Source organism: Sesamum indicum, linkage group LG11, assembly GCF_026168435.1.
Source record: "Sesamum indicum cultivar Baizhima isolate 11 linkage group LG11, ASM2616843v1, whole genome shotgun sequence".
NCBI lineage: Eukaryota > Viridiplantae > Streptophyta > Magnoliopsida > Lamiales > Pedaliaceae > Sesamum > Sesamum indicum.
Window position 1 is genome coordinate 9,063,876 of NC_142667.1, and position 18,704 is coordinate 9,082,579.

An 18,704-nucleotide genomic window follows, 5' to 3' on the forward strand; every position below is an offset into this window, starting at 1 on the left:
GGATCATGCCACACCATGAACGATTCAATTGTTCCAACCTCATACTTCACCCTATGTAAGAGAAAGTGCCTCAATTTTATCATCTTCCCCCAAGTCCAAGAGCCACTCGTCATGGAACACCAATCTGGGGGCTACTTGCATTAGGATCCGAGGAACTAGAGCGATCAACAAACTCCACATCATCAAGAATAACCTCATCTAACGCCTGGAACAAGTTATAAATAATGATTACTTTTCCTTTATCTAAAGGCATATCAGGCACGTCCGTTGTAGTACTATCCTCATGATCAATTGTAGTAAACCACACACTTGGTTGAGTCGTTGGTCTAGGAGCATTTGCATGTTTAGCGACAGCAGCAAGCTTTCGAACAGATGCATGTGCTGTCGGTTTAGGGACATATATCGCTACTGGGGGATTTCACCGGTACTTTGGTAGTTGGGAAATCTTAACCAAATGTCCAAGTGAGCAGCACATGGTGCAACAAGCAAGAATCTGCTTATACTCAATATCGACCTTATAAGGGGTCTCACTGTCATCTTTTGTAGGTTGTATGACGATAATGTGCTTAGGCAATATAGACTGATAATCGCGTCAAACATACACGAATGAAATCTAATCTCGTATATGTCTTCGTAATAGCGTCAGATTAAAGTGGTCGACTAACTCCACTAGCAAATGTGCTAAGCCCCTCTTTGGTCATGTATTCTACTGGAAGATGACGTAATCCATATAGGCACTTGTGTATGACAATCTTATATAATCCCATACCATACTCCCACTTTTGCAAAACAATAGGTTGTCCCTAAAGTAACCACGGGCCTCTCTTGATAACCTCTTCCATTGCAACAACGATTTTAAACAAGAACAAATAAAATCTGGTACTAGTTGCCATGACATCCATCCCTGGCGGCCAAATAGATTGGACGTAAGCATTTAACTGATGAAATATGGGTAATATCCCACCATAGTAGACTCCCATCTTTTAGAACCACGATTCACCATATCGAAAGTCAGACGAACAATAACTTCCCTATTTGCATAGTAGGTGGAATAAAAGCAAAAGATAGAGTTTTACAAGTTGAATTATTAAATCCATTTGCAAAAACATCCTCATAGATTGTTTGAGATCGTAAAGTAATAGACCCAATGAAAATACCAATTGAAGGAGTAGATTTTACCTCATTCATCAATGGTGTAGGCTGCCATGGACAAAAATCCATTTTCCTAGCATCCTCAAAAACATTCCTTCCATTGCCAAGATTCACTTCCTTATTGGGAGTCGCCATTTCCATTTGCACACCCTATCAACTACCACCTTCTCCTCCATAATCCTAGCAGCACCCATATTCAAGTTAGGAAGATGATTCTTCCTTCCATTACAAAGATCCCCTTCCTTAATAGGAGATCCCATTTCCTTGCTTGCAGCCTCCATCTCCTTTTGCACAATCCCAGCCACGTTTTGCTCCACCATGGTTGAATTTTCATCATTCTTCAATGCAGGGGGAGTTTCTAACCTCAAAGGAATACATCTACTAGGCAACCTCATCGGAACGAAATGGAGTGACAATGTGTTCCGTTACCGGCCTTCACTCTCTCGATGATGAAATAATATTTGAATGTTCTCCTACAAGAGACTTCATCCATTTCTTCTTCAATTTACTCAAGGATTCCATAGCATCAACATCACCATGATCAACAACTTTGGATGCTAAAACGTAAAACTCATTAAAATTAAAACCCCGTTGTATTTCGCCATAGTTCCCTCATATCCTTCATCCGATCTACCACATTTGCTTATCAATCAATTTCGCCAAAGCATCTTCATTACAGATATCCGTGTGTGCATATGTTCGTAGGTGAAAATTGTGTATTGTAAGAGAGAGAGAGAGAGAGAGAGAGGCTTTTCCTCCATCGTGTCTGTCTCTCTCAAATCAAACACCTTCCAGACGTAAAGGTTCTGGCTTGGTCCCGCCGCGCCATCAAGAACCCCCAAATCGACACACTCTAGTACTTTTTCTTCTTCTTGTTTTAAAATTTTGTATCATTTCGTAGAGTGTAATAACTGTAGTAAGTCTTGCTATGTTTTGAGAACCTTAGTGAATGTCTGCATTGCACAATCGAAGATGAGATAAAGCAACTTGCAACTTGCAACTTAAAAGTGTCTCCATCTACTGTGTTTATAGAGAATTAACTAATCATTAGCTTCATATTTTCCTTTATTGTCAAAGCATCAAGTCTATTTTTATTTTTGAAATATGAGATTTTCCTAAAAATCGGGTCTGACCGGATCTAGATATCCATGGATCTTGAGTTGGATTTAATGAATTGAATAGGGTTTGGGTACAATATTTTTTTTATTTGGGCTTTCTTTGAATCCTTACTCTATCCATTAACAAGCCTATTACGAGTAAAAGTCGGAAATTCTACTATTGAACGAGTGGTCTTCACTACCACCCACATCCATTTCTCCTTTATTTTCTCTTCTTCTTCAAGTTTACTATCCAACTCGATTCATGATATTTTCTCTACTGTTAGACATCCACAATAGCAACTTTCCTCCACGGCATTGGATTTTTCTTCTCAATTTCTTCAATTAAAAATACTAAAAGGGACTTAAAAATGAAGCCAATTTTCAATTTCAGCTCAGTTATGGTTGTTCACCAGCTCACAAGCTGGCTCGCGAGCCCAATAACTTTAAACTGTTCAAAATAATTTTTTTTTATAATTTACTAATTGTATTACTACTAAACTAATCAGTAGTTTATATTTATAACAATAAATTATTTCATACTATATTTTGGTATATTTATAATATAGTATACATTATATAATCTATTTTATTACTTATAAATTTATGTAAAAAATTGGTGATTCCCATGATTTAATCTACTAATAATAATAATAATAATAATAACAATAATATAGTATGTATTATACAATTTATTTTATTATTTTTAAATTTATGTAAAAAAATTGGTGATTTTTATAATTTATTATTATAATAATAATAATAATAATAATAATAATAATAAATAAATAAATAAATAAATAAATAAATAAAATAAAAAAAGAAACAGTTTGAGCTCGAGCTCGAGCTCAACATATAGGAGTCGAGCTCGAGCTCGTCAAGCTCGAAATTACAGAAGCGAGCTCGAGCTCAACTTGTTGTCACCCTTATTCACAAGCATGTCTTTATACTCTCTGAATATTCTATTTTGATGCGCTTGAAATTAATTAATAAATATAAACCGTGCTACAAAAAAATTAAAAGTTTAAGATGTTGAGTGTGAAATAAAAAAAAAACGAAAAAAGAAAAAGAAAGGTCAGAGTGCATTCGTATTTCAGTTTTTAACCCTACAAAATATATACATTCGTATTTCAGTTTTTTATGTATATATATACATATTATTAATTTTAAGGTATTATTAGGATATACATTTTCAGATGTTGGGAAAATTTTAGTACGAATTTGAATCAATTATATGGTATGTGCAATATATTTGTCGTGTGATTGGTGTACAGTTAAAAAAATACGACTAATCACATACACTTGCTCTGTGATTGATTTGGTTCGACCAAACTTGGTCGAGATTAGAATTTTTTCAAATGTCGTTCCTATGTTGTAGTTCTACCGTTGCAAAATATTTTTAAAATAGTTTTTAAGTTGCAAAATAATAGCCGATATTTACTCGAATTATTTTCTAAAAATAGGCTCACACCCCTATAAAAAGCCCTGATGCACCACCCTTTTCATTCACAATAAAAGCAAACACACAGGAGCTAAGAGAAACAGGCAGCACTCGGCCGGTGATTGTTGCGATCTATCCTCCTCAGCAACTTTTCACCATAATGGAAATGAAGAAAATTGCCTGTGCCGCCGCCGTCGTGGCCGCTGCCTCTATGAGTGTCGCTGTTGCCACAACCATCTCCGAGGCGCCGGCCCCGACGCTCGTCCCAATCAGCAATGCCATCGTTTCTGTGCCGGCCGTCGGGTCCTTGGTTGGGGCCGCCATCTTGTCCTTCTTCGCCCTGTATTAGGAAGGGCGGTATGAAGATTTGCTGGTGTGCATTTTAGCTCAAAATTTTCTTTCCAGAAAACGGAAAGTTGAATACTATTTGAGATGAAATTATAATTGTTTATGCGATGAGGTGTATTGAAACTCAATTCAAATAAACTTTTAGTTTTCATTTTCCGTTTTCAGTTTTCAAACAGTAATTAAAGTTAGAATATGTTTATTTGTACGTATTCTCATCGAAATTATATTAATTTAATACCAATTCAATATAAAGTACAATCTAATTAACTAATTCAAATATATTCTCATTTCAGACCAAAATTCATACACAATTTAAAATACATATTTTTCACTAAAAATTGAGAATGATAACACAAACAAACAGCCTATTTTGGCGTGATCATACAATTTTTGAGCAAAAATAAATCTCAAGAAGTGTTTATTTTTGCTTTTTGGATTTTTTTCCTCACAAATTTGTTGTTATTATTATTGTTGTTGTTGTTATTTCTATTATGGGAAAAATACAAGCAACCCCCTTGTGATATCGCAAATGAGCAAATTACCCCCTTATAAAAAAATAAATAGCGATTTACCTCCCTGTATTTTTTAAAATACAACAATTTACCTCGCTATGATTTTTAAAATAAAGCAACTTATCTCCCTATATAAGGAGGTAAATTGCTTCATTTTAAAAAGTATAAGGGGGTAAATTGCTATATTCTTTTTATAAGGGGGCATGTGCTCATTTTTAATATCATAGGGGAGTAAATTGCTATTCACGCTTATTATTATTATTATTATTATTATTATAAACTAATTAGCATGTCGAGAGAATTAAAAAAGAGATAAAAGAAATATTTTTCAGTCCTTTATTTCACAATATATTTTATCTACTGGGATTTTGAAGTTCTTTTGTGAAAATTTTAGGAGAATGAAAACTAGTATTGGTATGATATAATTATGTATTTAATAAATGATAAATTATAGCTATCTTTCCTGAAGTTTGTGTAATTACGAATACTTTCTTATTATTTAAAATATTATAAATATCTAATCAAATGAAAATAATTATATAGTCCCATATGGCATGCGTAATAATTACTATTTTATTTTTATTGAATTTTTTTAATAGAAAGTATTTAAAAAAATATAAAATTTTGAGGGTGGGTAAAGTAAATAATTTATAGTGGATATTAGCTCATATAAGTATTTTAGAAAATTTTTAAAAAATATGTAAAATTATAATTTATAATCCAAAAAGGTATTTGGTTAGTTCACCACAAAAATTGGATAAAAACTAAATGAAAATTTACAAAATTGGTTCGTTGTTTGATGGATATTAAAATCAATGTGATATTTGTAATTTTTCAAACAGCAAATAGGTATTTATAATTATCCTAAATTTCAAGGAGATGGTTGTAATTTACCCTTAATAAATATGTGAGAATCATGAAATCATTCAACTCAATACAAAATCCTAAATATTTTTTCATTGTTATTTTATTTTATAATTAAGTATGAGGAAAAAAACCGATCGTAAAGTATATTTATGTCGTAAAAATTAAAATAGTAATATTTGTAAACTTTTTTTTTACTAATAACGGCAAATAAATTACAGTAGCTCACCTCCATATATTGAGTAATATCTCAATTTAATCAATACATCAATATAACCAATAACGATAAATAAATTACAAAACTCATATTAAGTAAGGGCAAAAAGGAACATATTTTATTGGTCTTTCTCATATTTTATTATCTTTTATTTTTCTACAAAAAGAAACATATTTCTTTAGTTCTTTTAACATACTTATTTAATATTAATAGATACATATATTTGTATGATTCTACTCAATTTTCCCTTTATATATCATTTTGTATCTTACACCATTTTATGTTTGTGTGTATATATATATTATAGCTTTATTTTTTAAATTATTAATTTATAATTTTTTTATTTTTTTTATTTTTCTACAATAAGAAAGACATTTATTTTGCTTTATTACGTACACATTTCATTTAATACTCATTCGTATAATTATATTTAATTTGACATTTAGTTTTATTTTTATTTAAATATATATCCCTTTGTATCTTTTTATACATTAAATTTTTTTATATATTATAGTTTTATTCATTAAAATTTTTATTTTATATTTTAATTTTTAAATTTTTTTTGTCTACTAATAATGTTTTACAAGATCAAAAGAATGACCACATTTTAACTTTAATGTAATTAGTTTCTTAATTTGAAGTATGTAAATATAATTATACAAAATTTATGATCAATATATGCTTTCTAAAACATTTTCATGCAAGTATATGTACTTTAATGTCTGTATAATTTACAAAAAAGAACAGAAAAATCTACACGAATTGTTTGAATTTTTTTTGTTCTTATGTGTATTTTGATTTAATTAAATATTTTGTAGACATGTGTTAAATTAAGAATAAATACAGTGGTTAATTCAATTTCTTAATTTTATTTTATTGATTAATTTTTTAACTATATACATTTTTTTGTAGTAGAATTTTTATAGAACAAATTTTGAACTTTGAAATATTTAATCTTTTTGTATAGTTTATTCTTCTAAACAATTAAATTATCACTACTAATACAATATATTCCAAAAAATTCGAACAAATGTCTTTTTAAGTTTTTGATTTTATAAATGAAAACTCATCAAAATAACTAGCATTTTTTTTTTGGAGAAAAATAATTTTTTGAAATTTTGAAAATAAATTATATTATCATAAACACTTTTATTTTTTAAATGGTCATTCTAAAATAAATAAATAAAAAAAGGGTCAAAGTTCAAGAAAATTATAAAAGTTTTGCTACATACAAATAAATTAAAAAATAAGAGAATTTTTAATGGACAAAAAAAAACCATTTGGAAGATGAATTATATAAACAAATAATACATTTAACTAATTTCTTTTTTTTTTTAATTTTTATATAGGGTTACATATATGTAATAGTTGATCTATCTATTCAAAGCTACTATATTTTATCCATTAAAAATAAAAAATTTATTTTGCGTAAAAGATTCATTTACTGCACTATATATTATAAAAAAATTACTTAATTTAAAATATATATATTTATGCATAGCACGGGTTCTACGTATATTAATGTGTATATATACATATTTGGGAAGACGATATTTCAATATTATAAAATAATTTTAAGCAAGAAGATGTTTGGAAACTTATTTAAAATAATCTTTTAGATATGGAAATGGGTATATATATATGAAATAGCAACAAACAATTTATTTAATTAATACATATTAATCAAGTATGGTTAAATAACTCTTTTCCTACATTGATATTAATTGAAATTCCATACAAATCAGAAAAGTTATTATTTCAATAAGGAATCTCAAACTTATGTCCCCAAAATTCAACCAAGTGTGGGCAAAAATTAAATAAAATCTTGGGTATATTTACACATGACACTATAAATTAATCAAATTAAATTATTTTTTCAAATTTTCCAATTTGTAAGAAATTTTTTAATTTTATTTTATTAATAAAAAAGCTCGAACGAGTACACGCCTATAAAACTATTTACGCCCAGCTCTCAGAATTGACTGCAGCGAAGCATAGAAAGCTGAAAGATATTCGTCCAATGGTTGTTCGAGCTGCATCAAAATAAATATACAAATAAATCAGGATTTTTCCCCCCTTTGTGATATTGTAAATTAGCAAATTACTCTCATATGAAAAAAAAAATAGCAATTTATCTCCCTATATTTTTCAAAATATAGCAATTTACCTCCATAGATTAAAAAACACAGCGGGTAAATTAATATTTTTTTTATCATAAGGGGAATATATTGCTTTAAACCCGTCTTTTTATATTGGAATGATTGAGTGATGCAATTAATCACATTTATTAAAAAAATAATTAAATCAAATTGCTTACGTGGATAATGATATATTATTTCTCCCAATTCCTTATTGCAACTTTTGGTTTGACTGTAGATTCTATGAAGTAGAAAAGAGGCTTGTGACCGGGTCCTCGTTACCATATCCGAATACGCATCAAAACAGAGACCTCCGGGTAGGATGATCCGACAGCCATTCGGGTTCTTTCTGCACGTGGACCTTACAAATGCGCTCAACTTCAAATTTTCAACTTTACGTTTCGCAACGCACCATGAAGGGCTTCCCTGCAAATACTCACAAGTTCACACCCACACGATAATTACAATTTGGTACGTAAACTTCTAAGTATTTGTCAAATTGGTGCATGAACTTTTTGGAATTGCTGGATTGATACACTATTGGAAAGACTATTCTAGCCTCAATTAATAATGTGGGGGGCAAAATTCAATAGTCACAATACTGTTACAATAGCTGGTGCGCGTTGGTTCAATTAATAAGGACGAACATGTCTTTATAAAAAGATTGTGTGTTTTATTTTCTCTATTGATATCAGAGATGCGTTGATTTGTAATACGTAAGTATTTATATAAATGACATGTGATCTTGATGGCATGCCCTGTCCCATAGTGGTTCTGACACAGAAACCACTCAACTTTTTCCATACATCTATACAATTTGATTGAATTTTTCGTCCTATTTATATGGGGTGGAAGTTCTTTTTTTTATTTTTATAAAAAAAGTTAATTTGATAATTTAGTCCATCAACTTATCAATTTTCATGGATTGAGGACTTTTTTCATAAAAAGTTTCAAAATCCCAAATTTTATGCCCTCGTGTGATGTACACTTGAAAAAATCCACCAAATCTTGAAAAATTCTAGGAAAAGAAATCCTCGATTTGTGATAAAATTTATAAATTGGTAGAGTAAATTGCCAAATTAATTCTTCATCGAGCCGAATGCTTCAAACCCTATATATATATATATATATATATATATAGGATGAAAATAACATTTTTGCTTCCATTTATTATTCTATAACTGCTAAAAACTCCCTTATATTAAGAAAATAACCCTCCCGCCCCGCCCCCCCTCCAAATAAAAATATTATTTTCGTAACTCAAATAAAAACTAATAATAAGAAAAAATTGGGGGGCTGATGCATTACATAAATCAGGGAGTGAGGGGGCGCCGCCCCCTCCGGTGGTGGTTGGGAGACGACGTTGTCCTTTCACCCAAATCAGGTCACTGCCTTTGTTTGACTGGGCGTCACTGTCGCCTAAATCAGGTGGCGGGTTTAGGATTTTAAAAGGGTGGGCGGCTGGAGCAGAGCCGCAAAGGGATAGGGATGGGGTTGGGGATATGTGAGGAGTGTTTTTTAATTTATATTACAAAATAATTTTATTTAATATAATTTATGTAATAATATATATTTAAGAATTTGTCAAATTCAGGCCTTTTATTTCTTAAAAAATTAAGGTCTAACAGTTGAGAATAATTAATTATCTTTACAGATTTTCTGCTATCGAAAGAGATCCAACAACCAATAAAAAAGAAATAGTACACATGAAATAAAGGCATAACAATAAATGATTATAAAATATAACGCCATTAGATATGTTTAACGGGGCAAATCAGCAATATTTATGGGAGTTTTGCCTATAATTTTTACAGGGACGATTTTTAGCTGAATTTTTAAAATACTCCAGAATTTTATACTATTCAACCATATATATATATATATATATACATGTATGTGTTTTCTCACCTTGCAAGTAGGAAGACAAACAAGCAAACACAAGTAGGAGAAGAGAAGAACCAATTTAGCCATAAATTGATATTTGCAATATTTTTCTCCTCCACCTTATTAGTCTTTATATAAGTGGAGAGTCATAAATTATTATTTCTGGTATGTGGTGAGTTTTAAATAAGGGATAGAATTATTAATATTTTATATAATAAAGTATTTGATTGTTTTATTTTTTTTTTCTAAAAAAAATTAGGGTACATTGAATGATAAAATGTGGGTCAAAGTTTTTTAAGACAGTGTTTGGCAAAACTAGCTTAATTTTGAATTTTGTTAAAATCGTGTTGATTTAACTTAATCTTGTAACTGATAATATTTTGAAAACAATTCATATTTGTCCTCAAATTTTGTATAATTCACATTGGTTAAGTATCCGTCAGAGTCGATTTATAATTAAATGATAAATACACAAAAATATGTATGCTAATATATATAAAATATAATAATGTTATATTTATGGAATTATCAAACATGCCATATCTTTTTTTCATCTACAGATAGGTTCTTCATTAATTACGACTGAATAATAAATAAATAAATAGTTGTCTGCGATGAAAAAAAGGAAAATTTAAGTAATAATTCTTTTCCACTTTTTTTTTGTTGAATATGTGAAATGTTAACCAGACTATGATTTTTTTTCCAAATAATTGTTTTTGGTATATTGCAGTAATTTTTTTTTATTTTTAATCATAAATCGAATTTTTGACCTACTAAAATTTATTTTATTTAAATAGAACGAAATCTATTATCCATTTTTTTTTTTTTTTTTCAGATACTCTCAGTTATGTCAAAGTTCTATTCTCCATTAAACAATTTCAAAATGGGCGCCTTTCCATGATGTTATTTTCATGATTATTGTAGTTATTTAATTAATAATTTCTATATTTTAATATTTATTTATGTTTTACACTCATCTTCAGTGTGGCTAGACTATTATTTTTATTGTTTATCATGATATAATTTTATTTTTTATACATTATTTTCCGAGATACTTGAAAGTTATTGAAGTATCTACAATTTTCTTATGTTTTCTTTATTAAAGTTTAATATTTATTTCTCTTATGTTGTTAGTTTCTTTTTTACAATTTCTATGATGATTGTTTGATTTAATTTTTGTGCAAAAAGAAATAAAATTTATTTGGTGTTAATAGGTTTATATTTTATTTGTTTAATTCTACTTAATTGCTTCATTTAGTATTTATTTTTGTTTAAATATTTACTCTGTTGTATCATTTTAAATATTTTTGTTTATCCTTTTGTATCTTACACCATTTTATGTGTTGTATATATATATTATAGATTTTATTAATTTTATTTTATTGATTAATATTTTAACTATATTCATTTTTTTGTAGTAGAATTTTTATAAAACAAAATTTGAACTTTGAGATATTTAATCTTTTTGTATAGTTTATTCTACTAAACAATTAAATTATCACTACCAATACAATATATTCCCAAAAATTCAAACAAATATCATTTTTTTAAGTTCTTAATTTTATAAATGAAAATCCATCAAAATTAACTGGCAATGTTTTTGGAGAAAAATAACTTTTTGAATTTTTGAAAAAAAAATTATATTAATGTAAACACTTGTCTTTTTGTAAATGGTCATGCTAAACAAAATAAATAAATAAATAACTACATATTGTCAAATTTCAAGAAAATTGTAAAGGTTATGCTACATACAAATAAATTAAAAAATAAGAGAAATTTTAATAAAAAAAACCAAGTTTTTTTGCGGCATGAAATAATAGTTGAAAATGAAAATTTGATAAATGATATTTTTTATTTCAAGTATAATTTAAATAGTTTTCTAAATATATAGTAATATATTATAGCATATCACTACGGTCTTTATTTCTTTATTTTTTATAATTAAAACTTAATAATTATTGCTTACTTATACATGTTAATATATTTTATAGTTCATATTTTTGCAAAGTTTATCTTTTTTATTATTATAGTTTTTCTTTTTATATGCTTTCTTTTCTCATTCTAACCCTTTTTATTAATGCAATTTAGGCTTTTAGAGAAATGCATCATAAATATTTTTTATTTTACTTATTGATTTATATTTTTTCAATTAATTCATTTGTTTGCACATTAAATTTTCATATTTTAAGATTTATTTGCATGATAATGTTGCTATGTTTATGATTTAAATTGAACTTAGTTATTTTATTTGTATTTGTACATATTTTCTTTCATTCAAGATAATCTTTACTCCTTTTTTTTTTTTGTTTTGTTCAAATTGATAAAATGATATCGAGATTTTGAAATTATTTAAAATCATACATCTTTCTTTCTCCGCCCTTTTAGTTGTCTTTCTTTTAACTCATTAACAAAAGTTTCTATTCCTGCTCTATAAATTATTTTCGATTATGTACTTTATATAGTTGATTTGAGGAAGATGAATTATATAAACAAACAATATATTTAACTAATTTCGTTTTCTTATTTTTATATAGGGTTAGATATATTAAAAAGTTGCTCTATCGATTCAAAACTAATACATTTTTTTCATTAAAAATGAAAATTTTATTTTGTGTAAAAGATTCATTTATAGCATTATATATTTTAAAAAAATTTATTTAATTTAATATATATATATCCGTGCACGGGTTTTATACTAGTATATAAATATAAGGGAAAAGTATTATTTTAGTCCGTTAAGTATGCCTAATTTTAATTTTAGTCCGATAACTATGTCCATTTTTATTTAGGTCCAGTAACTTACGAAATTGCTTACTTTTAGTCTTTTGCCAGATTTTTCGGATAATTTTACCCCAATGAGTGCATATGGACTAAAACTGCCTTTCAAAAGTTGCATAGGGGTAAAATTGTTTGAAAATCTGCTAGAGGACTAAAAGTAAGTAATTTCTTAAGTTACTGAACTTAAACAAAAATGGACATAGTTATCGGACTAAAATTAAAATTAGGCATACTTAGCGGACTAAAATAATACTTTCCCTAAATATAATATAAAAGAGATATGATATGACAATGAACCTTAATTTTTCTCTCATAAAAATACAATATTAATTATATAATATTTATATATAAACATCTGTAGTATGTAGAAAAGTGTTTCTTAAAACACAATATAAAACACACAATACTTATTTTAAATTATCTTAAATTATTTTTAAAATAAATTCAAATATATGCAACTATTTCCAACACATAATTATTTTTTTTTATTTTTCTCTCTGTCTCGACGAAAAACAATAAACACTAAAAAAATAAATCCAATACTATGAATGCAATTTCGCGGCTCTTGTTCTTCTCTATCTAAAGTCGTGTTGTGTACTTACGGTCAGACAGGAAGGCTTGGTTAGCGATTATTGGGTTCTTCAGTAGCGTTTTCTTCTTGTTCTCAAATTGGGGTTTCTGCCGGAGCGCTTCTGCTATGAAATTCTCTTCATTGATTTTTCCCTTTTTCTTTAACAAGTCTTCCTTCGTTTCACTCAATTGAATCTGAGTACTAGGGTTTATAGATTGACAATGCCATCTCCATATCTCCACCATGTGTAAACCCTACTAACTCCAGAATTCCCAAATTGGAACCCTATATATATATATAATTTTGCATCCACCCTCGAGAAATCCTCCTCACGACATCCACAAGAATGTCAATCTCGCAAGACCTGTACCCAAGTGAAGAGGATTATCTGTACGAGGAAGAGGTTCTCCGCAACCCAAACAGCCTTAAGCTATGGTGGCGATACTTAATCGCCCGCAGCGAAGCCCCTTTCAAGAAACGCGCAATTATTTACGAGCGTGCCCTGAAAGCTTTGCCCGGAAGCTACAAGCTATGGCACGCTTATCTCCGCGAGCGCCTCGAGATTGTTAGGAACTTGCCCATTACGCACTCTCAGTTTCAAACCCTAAACAACACCTTCGAACGAGCTCTCGCCACGATGCACAAGATGCCGCGTATTTGGATCATGTACCTGCAGTCATTGACACAGCAAAAGTTGATTACCAAGACGCGGCGCACTTTTGATCGAGCATTATGCGCGCTCCCAGTTACTCAGCATGATAGGATTTGGGAATATTATTTGATTTTTGTGTCGCAGAAGGGTGTTCCGATCGAGACCTCTTTGAGAGTGTACAGGAGGTATTTGAAATATGACCCTGGTCATATTGAGGATTTTATTGAGTTTTTGATTAATTCGGAGTTGTGGCAGGAGGCAGCGGAGAGGCTGGCAGGGGTTTTGAATGACGATCAGTTTTTCTCAATAAAGGGGAAAACAAGGCACAGGTTGTGGTTGGAATTGTGTGATCTGTTGACACAACATGCGAGTGAGATATCAGGATTGAATGTGGACGCAATAATTAGAGGAGGGATTAGGAAGTTTACGGATGAGGTTGGGCGGTTGTGGACATCTTTGGCGGACTATTATATCAGGAGGGGTTTGCTGGAGAAGGCCAGGGATATTTTTGAGGAAGGAATGACAACAGTGATTACTGTGAGGGATTTTAGTGTTATATTTGATGCATATTCACAGTTTGAGGAGAGTATGCTGTCCATCAAAATGGAAACTTTGGATGATAGTGACGATGAGGATAATGAGAATGGAGAGGAGGAGGAGGAGGAAGAAGAGGAGGACGATAGGTTGGATATCGAGAAGTTGAGGAAGAGGATTGACAAGTTTTGGTTGAAGGATGACAAGGATGTGGATTTGAGGTTGGCAAGATTGGAGTATCTGATGGATAGGAGGCCAGAGTTGGCTAACAGTGTGCTCTTGAGACAGAATCCTCACAATGTAGAACAATGGCATAGGAGGATTAAGCTCTTTGAGGGAAATCCCACAAAGCAAATTTTGACTTACACAGAGGCAGTGAGGACAGTGGACCCAATGAAGGCTGTCGGAAAACCACATACTCTGTGGGTAGCATTTGCTAAGTTATATGAGAGCCATAGAGATGTTTCCAATGCTCGGGTGATTTTTGATAAGGCCGTGCAGGTCAATTATAAGACTGTGGATCATCTAGCCAGCGTTTGGTGTGAATGGGCAGAGATGGAGCTCAGACACAAAAATTTTAAGGGTGCATTGGAACTGATGCGCCGTGCTACTGCAGAACCCTCTGTTGAGGTCAAGAGGAGAGGTAACTGTTCACACCATTTCTTTCATTCTTTTCCTCTTCTTTTTGTGTATTCTGGTTTACTCCAAGGCTTATTGGTCTGTTATTTCTTTTATTGTGTGGTTGGAGGATGTTTATTAATTGAAGTAGTGAGTTGGAGGGTACAACAAAATAAATGTTCTGGATTTTGGTTTACTTCTTTTTCAAATTTCTTGGGAAAACTGCCATATGAGCTTTTGGTGAATTGCACCAACCTGGTATCTTCTTTAAGAATCAAGGAAATTACCTTGTCATAGCAGAAACTAACTCAATTGCAGCAAAATCAAATGGCGAGAATGTTTTTCTTGCATTATCACCGTGATCTAAGTAGGTCTTCTATATTACTAATATGCATTATTTACTTTTAGGGATTTACCTTTTCATTTAGTAGACATAAAACATATCATGTCTCAGCATATATGGGGCAAAATATGTTGCATCTTGCTTGAAAAACATAAGTTGGCGTTAACATCTTATATTTCAGATGTATGTGTGTGTATAGAAAGACAGTTCTGTTAGCAACACTACTTTCTTATTCTGTAGATTGCCATTTGTATTTATGAGTATGGGTTGTTGCCCCTTGATATTGTGTGAATATGAACTGATAGCAGTTGTCTACTCTGCCAGCAAAGCTGAGAACTAATAATTTCCTTATCTCAATGAACCTAAAGATGATTTCCATCTCTGATGGTGTAGATTCTTGCAAGTATCTTCACTTGTGAATAACATAGTGTTAGGATACCAACTGAAAGGCTAGAGCCTCTGGTGGAATCTTGAAACTAATGTCTCTTCTAGTGCCAATTGGGCATGAGCATGCTTTTGCCAATTCGACACTGTAAGCTGGTTCGCTAAACTTGAAATCTGGTTGTTAAGTTCTCTCTTGTCATTAGTCTGTCCGTGCCATTTTTCTGACGTTTCTCTTCCGGCATCAGATTGCAGTTTACATGCTATTTGGAATCGCGATTTTTTTACCTGATGCACATGAACATGGCAAAATGCATCATACTTGGATTCTGGGACAGGGTGTTCAAAGATAATACTGTTCTAATTACTTGTATGAGAATTTATATGTTTGTCTTGTAGTATCACTACATGGATGCTGCAGGAGTTAAGTGATATAAGAAAGTATTAAGCTTTCTTTTCCAAGTTATTCATATGATTAAAAGCTAGAATATTTGCACTTTTCTGCAGTGGCTGCTGATGGCAATGAACCAGTGCAGATAAAGCTTCATAAATCCCTTAGGCTGTGGACATTTTATGTTGATTTGGAGGAAAGTCTGGGCAGCCTGGAGTCAACTCGTGCAGTTTATGAGAGAATATTGGATTTGAGAATAGCCACTCCCCAAATTATAATAAACTACGCCATGCTTTTAGAAGTAAGTAGGAGATATGGTGGCAGCATTCTTTCCTTGCTTCTTCACCCTCCTTTCTCCAAATTTGGGTTGACTAAGAAATGATCTAATTTCTTTGATTTGTCCAGGATAACAAATATTTTGAAGATGCATTTAAAGTTTACGAGAGAGGCGTCAAGATATTTAAATACCCACATGTGAAAGATATCTGGGTCACTTATCTTTCCAAGTTTGTCAAGAGATATGGGAAGTCAAAATTGGAACGAGCTCGGGAGTTATTTGAGCATGCAGTTGAAATGGTATGCTTATTCTTTTCACTACTTTTATGAATTACGTATGCTTTTGGTTTTTTGTTGATGCTTGTAACCAGCAAAATTTGATCTGAAGGGTTCAAGGTCCTATGTGGGGTCTTGCCTGGTTGTTTTATTTCTTTTTATTTTTTCATTTATGAATCTCTATAATGTATTGAACCATGTCCACGCTTAACTGTGCATATGCATCAGTTACTCTGTGATATATTGATACAAACCCATCCTGTAATCTCTTTGGTACAAAGAAGCTTGAGCTATGAATTAAGTGGAAGTGACCACTCTAATAAAGGACGTGCAAGTTACATAACTGTACTAACAAACTTTAAGGGAGTTTTATACTGTGCTTAGGGTTTGAGGTAAAAGTTCATGTGAAAATGCGCAATTCATCATAAGTTTAACGCTAGCAGGGAATTTTGAAGGATAATCTATTTCTTTGTTTTATTTAAAGACTACTGTGGTGAACTAGGATTTTCTTGTAAGACACCTGCTGTTCTGTCTTACTCTGCTCTATTGTTCAAGAAAAAAGTCATACATGCTCTGAATTTCTTCACTATGTAGTGGTTTGATTACCAGTGAGTGTTTTGAAGAATGAGCCGTCAAGCCTCTGAATTTGTTATGTACTATTGTTATTGTCGGCTTATCATTGTGCATAAGTTGGAACACACTGAGTGTCCTCCTTCCCCTTAGCCATTGGTGTATCTATGGACAGCCCTAGCTTATGTTTGTCCAGTGTCATTTGTCTGAAGAAACCATAATGCTATATTGCAACTTTGGTGTATAATCATTCACAAAAGATGCTCACTTAAAAATCATTTTTTACTTTGATCAGGCCCCTGCAGAATCTGTGAAACCTCTATATCTTCAATACGCTAAGCTAGAGGAAGACTATGGTCTGGCTAAAAGAGCAATGAGGGTATACGATCAAGCAACCAAGGCTGTCCCAGCTAATGAGAAATTGGGCATGTATGAAATTTACATTGCCCGGGCAGCTGAAATATTTGGTGTACCAAAAACTAGAGAGATTTACGAGCAAGCTATAGAATCGGGCCTGCCAGACAAGGATGTGAAGGTCATGTGTCTAAAGTATGCTGAACTTGAGAAGAGCCTTGGTGAAATCGACCGCAGTCGCGCATTATATAAACACGCTTCGCAGTTTGCTGACCCGAGAACTGATCCCGACTTCTGGAACAAATGGCATGAGTTTGAGGTGCAGCATGGAAATGAAGATACCTTCAGAGAGATGCTCCGAGTGAAAAGAAGTGTATCTGCTAGTTATAGCCAGGTAAATTTTTACTTCATCTTTTGAATGTTTAATTTGCATATCGCTGCCAATCCCTCTCTCTTTCTAGCTACATTTCTAATTTGTTCTCTCTCCTGCAGACGCACTTTATCCTACCAGAGTATTTAATGCAAAAGGATCAGATGCAGACCCTTGAGGAAGCTAAGGATGTTCTTAAGAAAGCGGGTATGGCTGATGATGAAATGGCTGCCCTTGAAAGGCAGTTAGTCCCCTCTGCAAATGAAACCACAGCGAATGATACTGGTAGACGACTAGGGTTTGTGAGTGCTGGGTTGCAGAACGGAGGGGAGACGATGGCAAACAAGGAGGATATTGAACTTCCCGAAGATAGTGACTCTGAAGATGATGAAAAGGTTGAGATAGCACAGAAAGATGTTCCAACAGCAGTATTTGGAGGTTTGGTGCGGAAAAGAGATGAGACGGATGAAGATGTGGAAAACGGTAAATCAACTGTTACAGAAAGCAACAATGATGGGCATCTAGGTGCCCTGGAGAGAATAAAAAGAATGAGGAGAGGCGCATAATTAGTTGTTAAATCTATTCATGCTATTTTCTTGATGAAATGATCTTACTCTCCGAGACACGCTCATCACTCTGAGGTTTTCTGTATATTGCTGGGGTACTAGATTAATACTCCGTGCAAGGGAATTTGCTTGGGCTTAAGTAGCCCACTGTTGTTGTAGTTTGTTTCAGAACCTGCGTATTTCAGTTTTGTTGTAAATGTACGAATCAAACTGACAGGGAAACTAGTTTTTTGGAGCCTCAGAAGCTTTATCTGCTCATAAGCTTATTCACTTCAATTTTATTAGCTTAATAACAAGATGTGGGAAGTCCTCTAGGTGACCATTCTTAAATTAATGGTATTAACGTGAATTTAATAAACTTCTTGAGTCCT

General features: G+C 31.6%; 1 protein-coding gene and 1 pseudogene across 1 annotated transcript; both read left to right on the forward strand.

Moving 5' to 3' along the window:
• Positions 1-3,771: 3,771 nt before the first annotated feature.
• On the forward strand, positions 3,772-4,194 carry LOC148785083 (arabinogalactan protein 23 pseudogene; annotated as a pseudogene).
• An 8,871-nt stretch (positions 4,195-13,065) lies between these two features.
• LOC105173470 (Tetratricopeptide repeat (TPR)-like superfamily protein) lies at positions 13,066-18,594 on the forward strand. The gene is made up of 5 exons (XM_011095218.3): positions 13,066-14,831; positions 16,038-16,222; positions 16,327-16,497; positions 17,339-17,791; positions 17,890-18,594. The coding sequence occupies exons 1-5, from the start codon at positions 13,349-13,351 to the stop codon at positions 18,331-18,333; spliced, it is 2,736 nt and encodes a 911-aa protein (XP_011093520.1). The 5' UTR covers positions 13,066-13,348; the 3' UTR covers positions 18,334-18,594.
• The last annotated feature ends 110 nt before the right edge of the window (positions 18,595-18,704 follow it).

Excerpts from the sequence above, each read along its gene's own strand:
- LOC105173470 (XM_011095218.3), top strand. The coding sequence starts at position 13,349 with ATGTCAATCTCGCAAGACCTGTACCCAAGTGAAGAGGATTATCTGTAC. Across the intron at positions 14,832-16,037 it reads TGTTGAGGTCAAGAGGAGAG|TGGCTGCTGATGGCAATGAA; the intron begins GTAACTGTTCAC and ends ACTTTTCTGCAG. Across the intron at positions 17,792-17,889 it reads TATCTGCTAGTTATAGCCAG|ACGCACTTTATCCTACCAGA; the intron begins GTAAATTTTTAC and ends TCTCTCCTGCAG.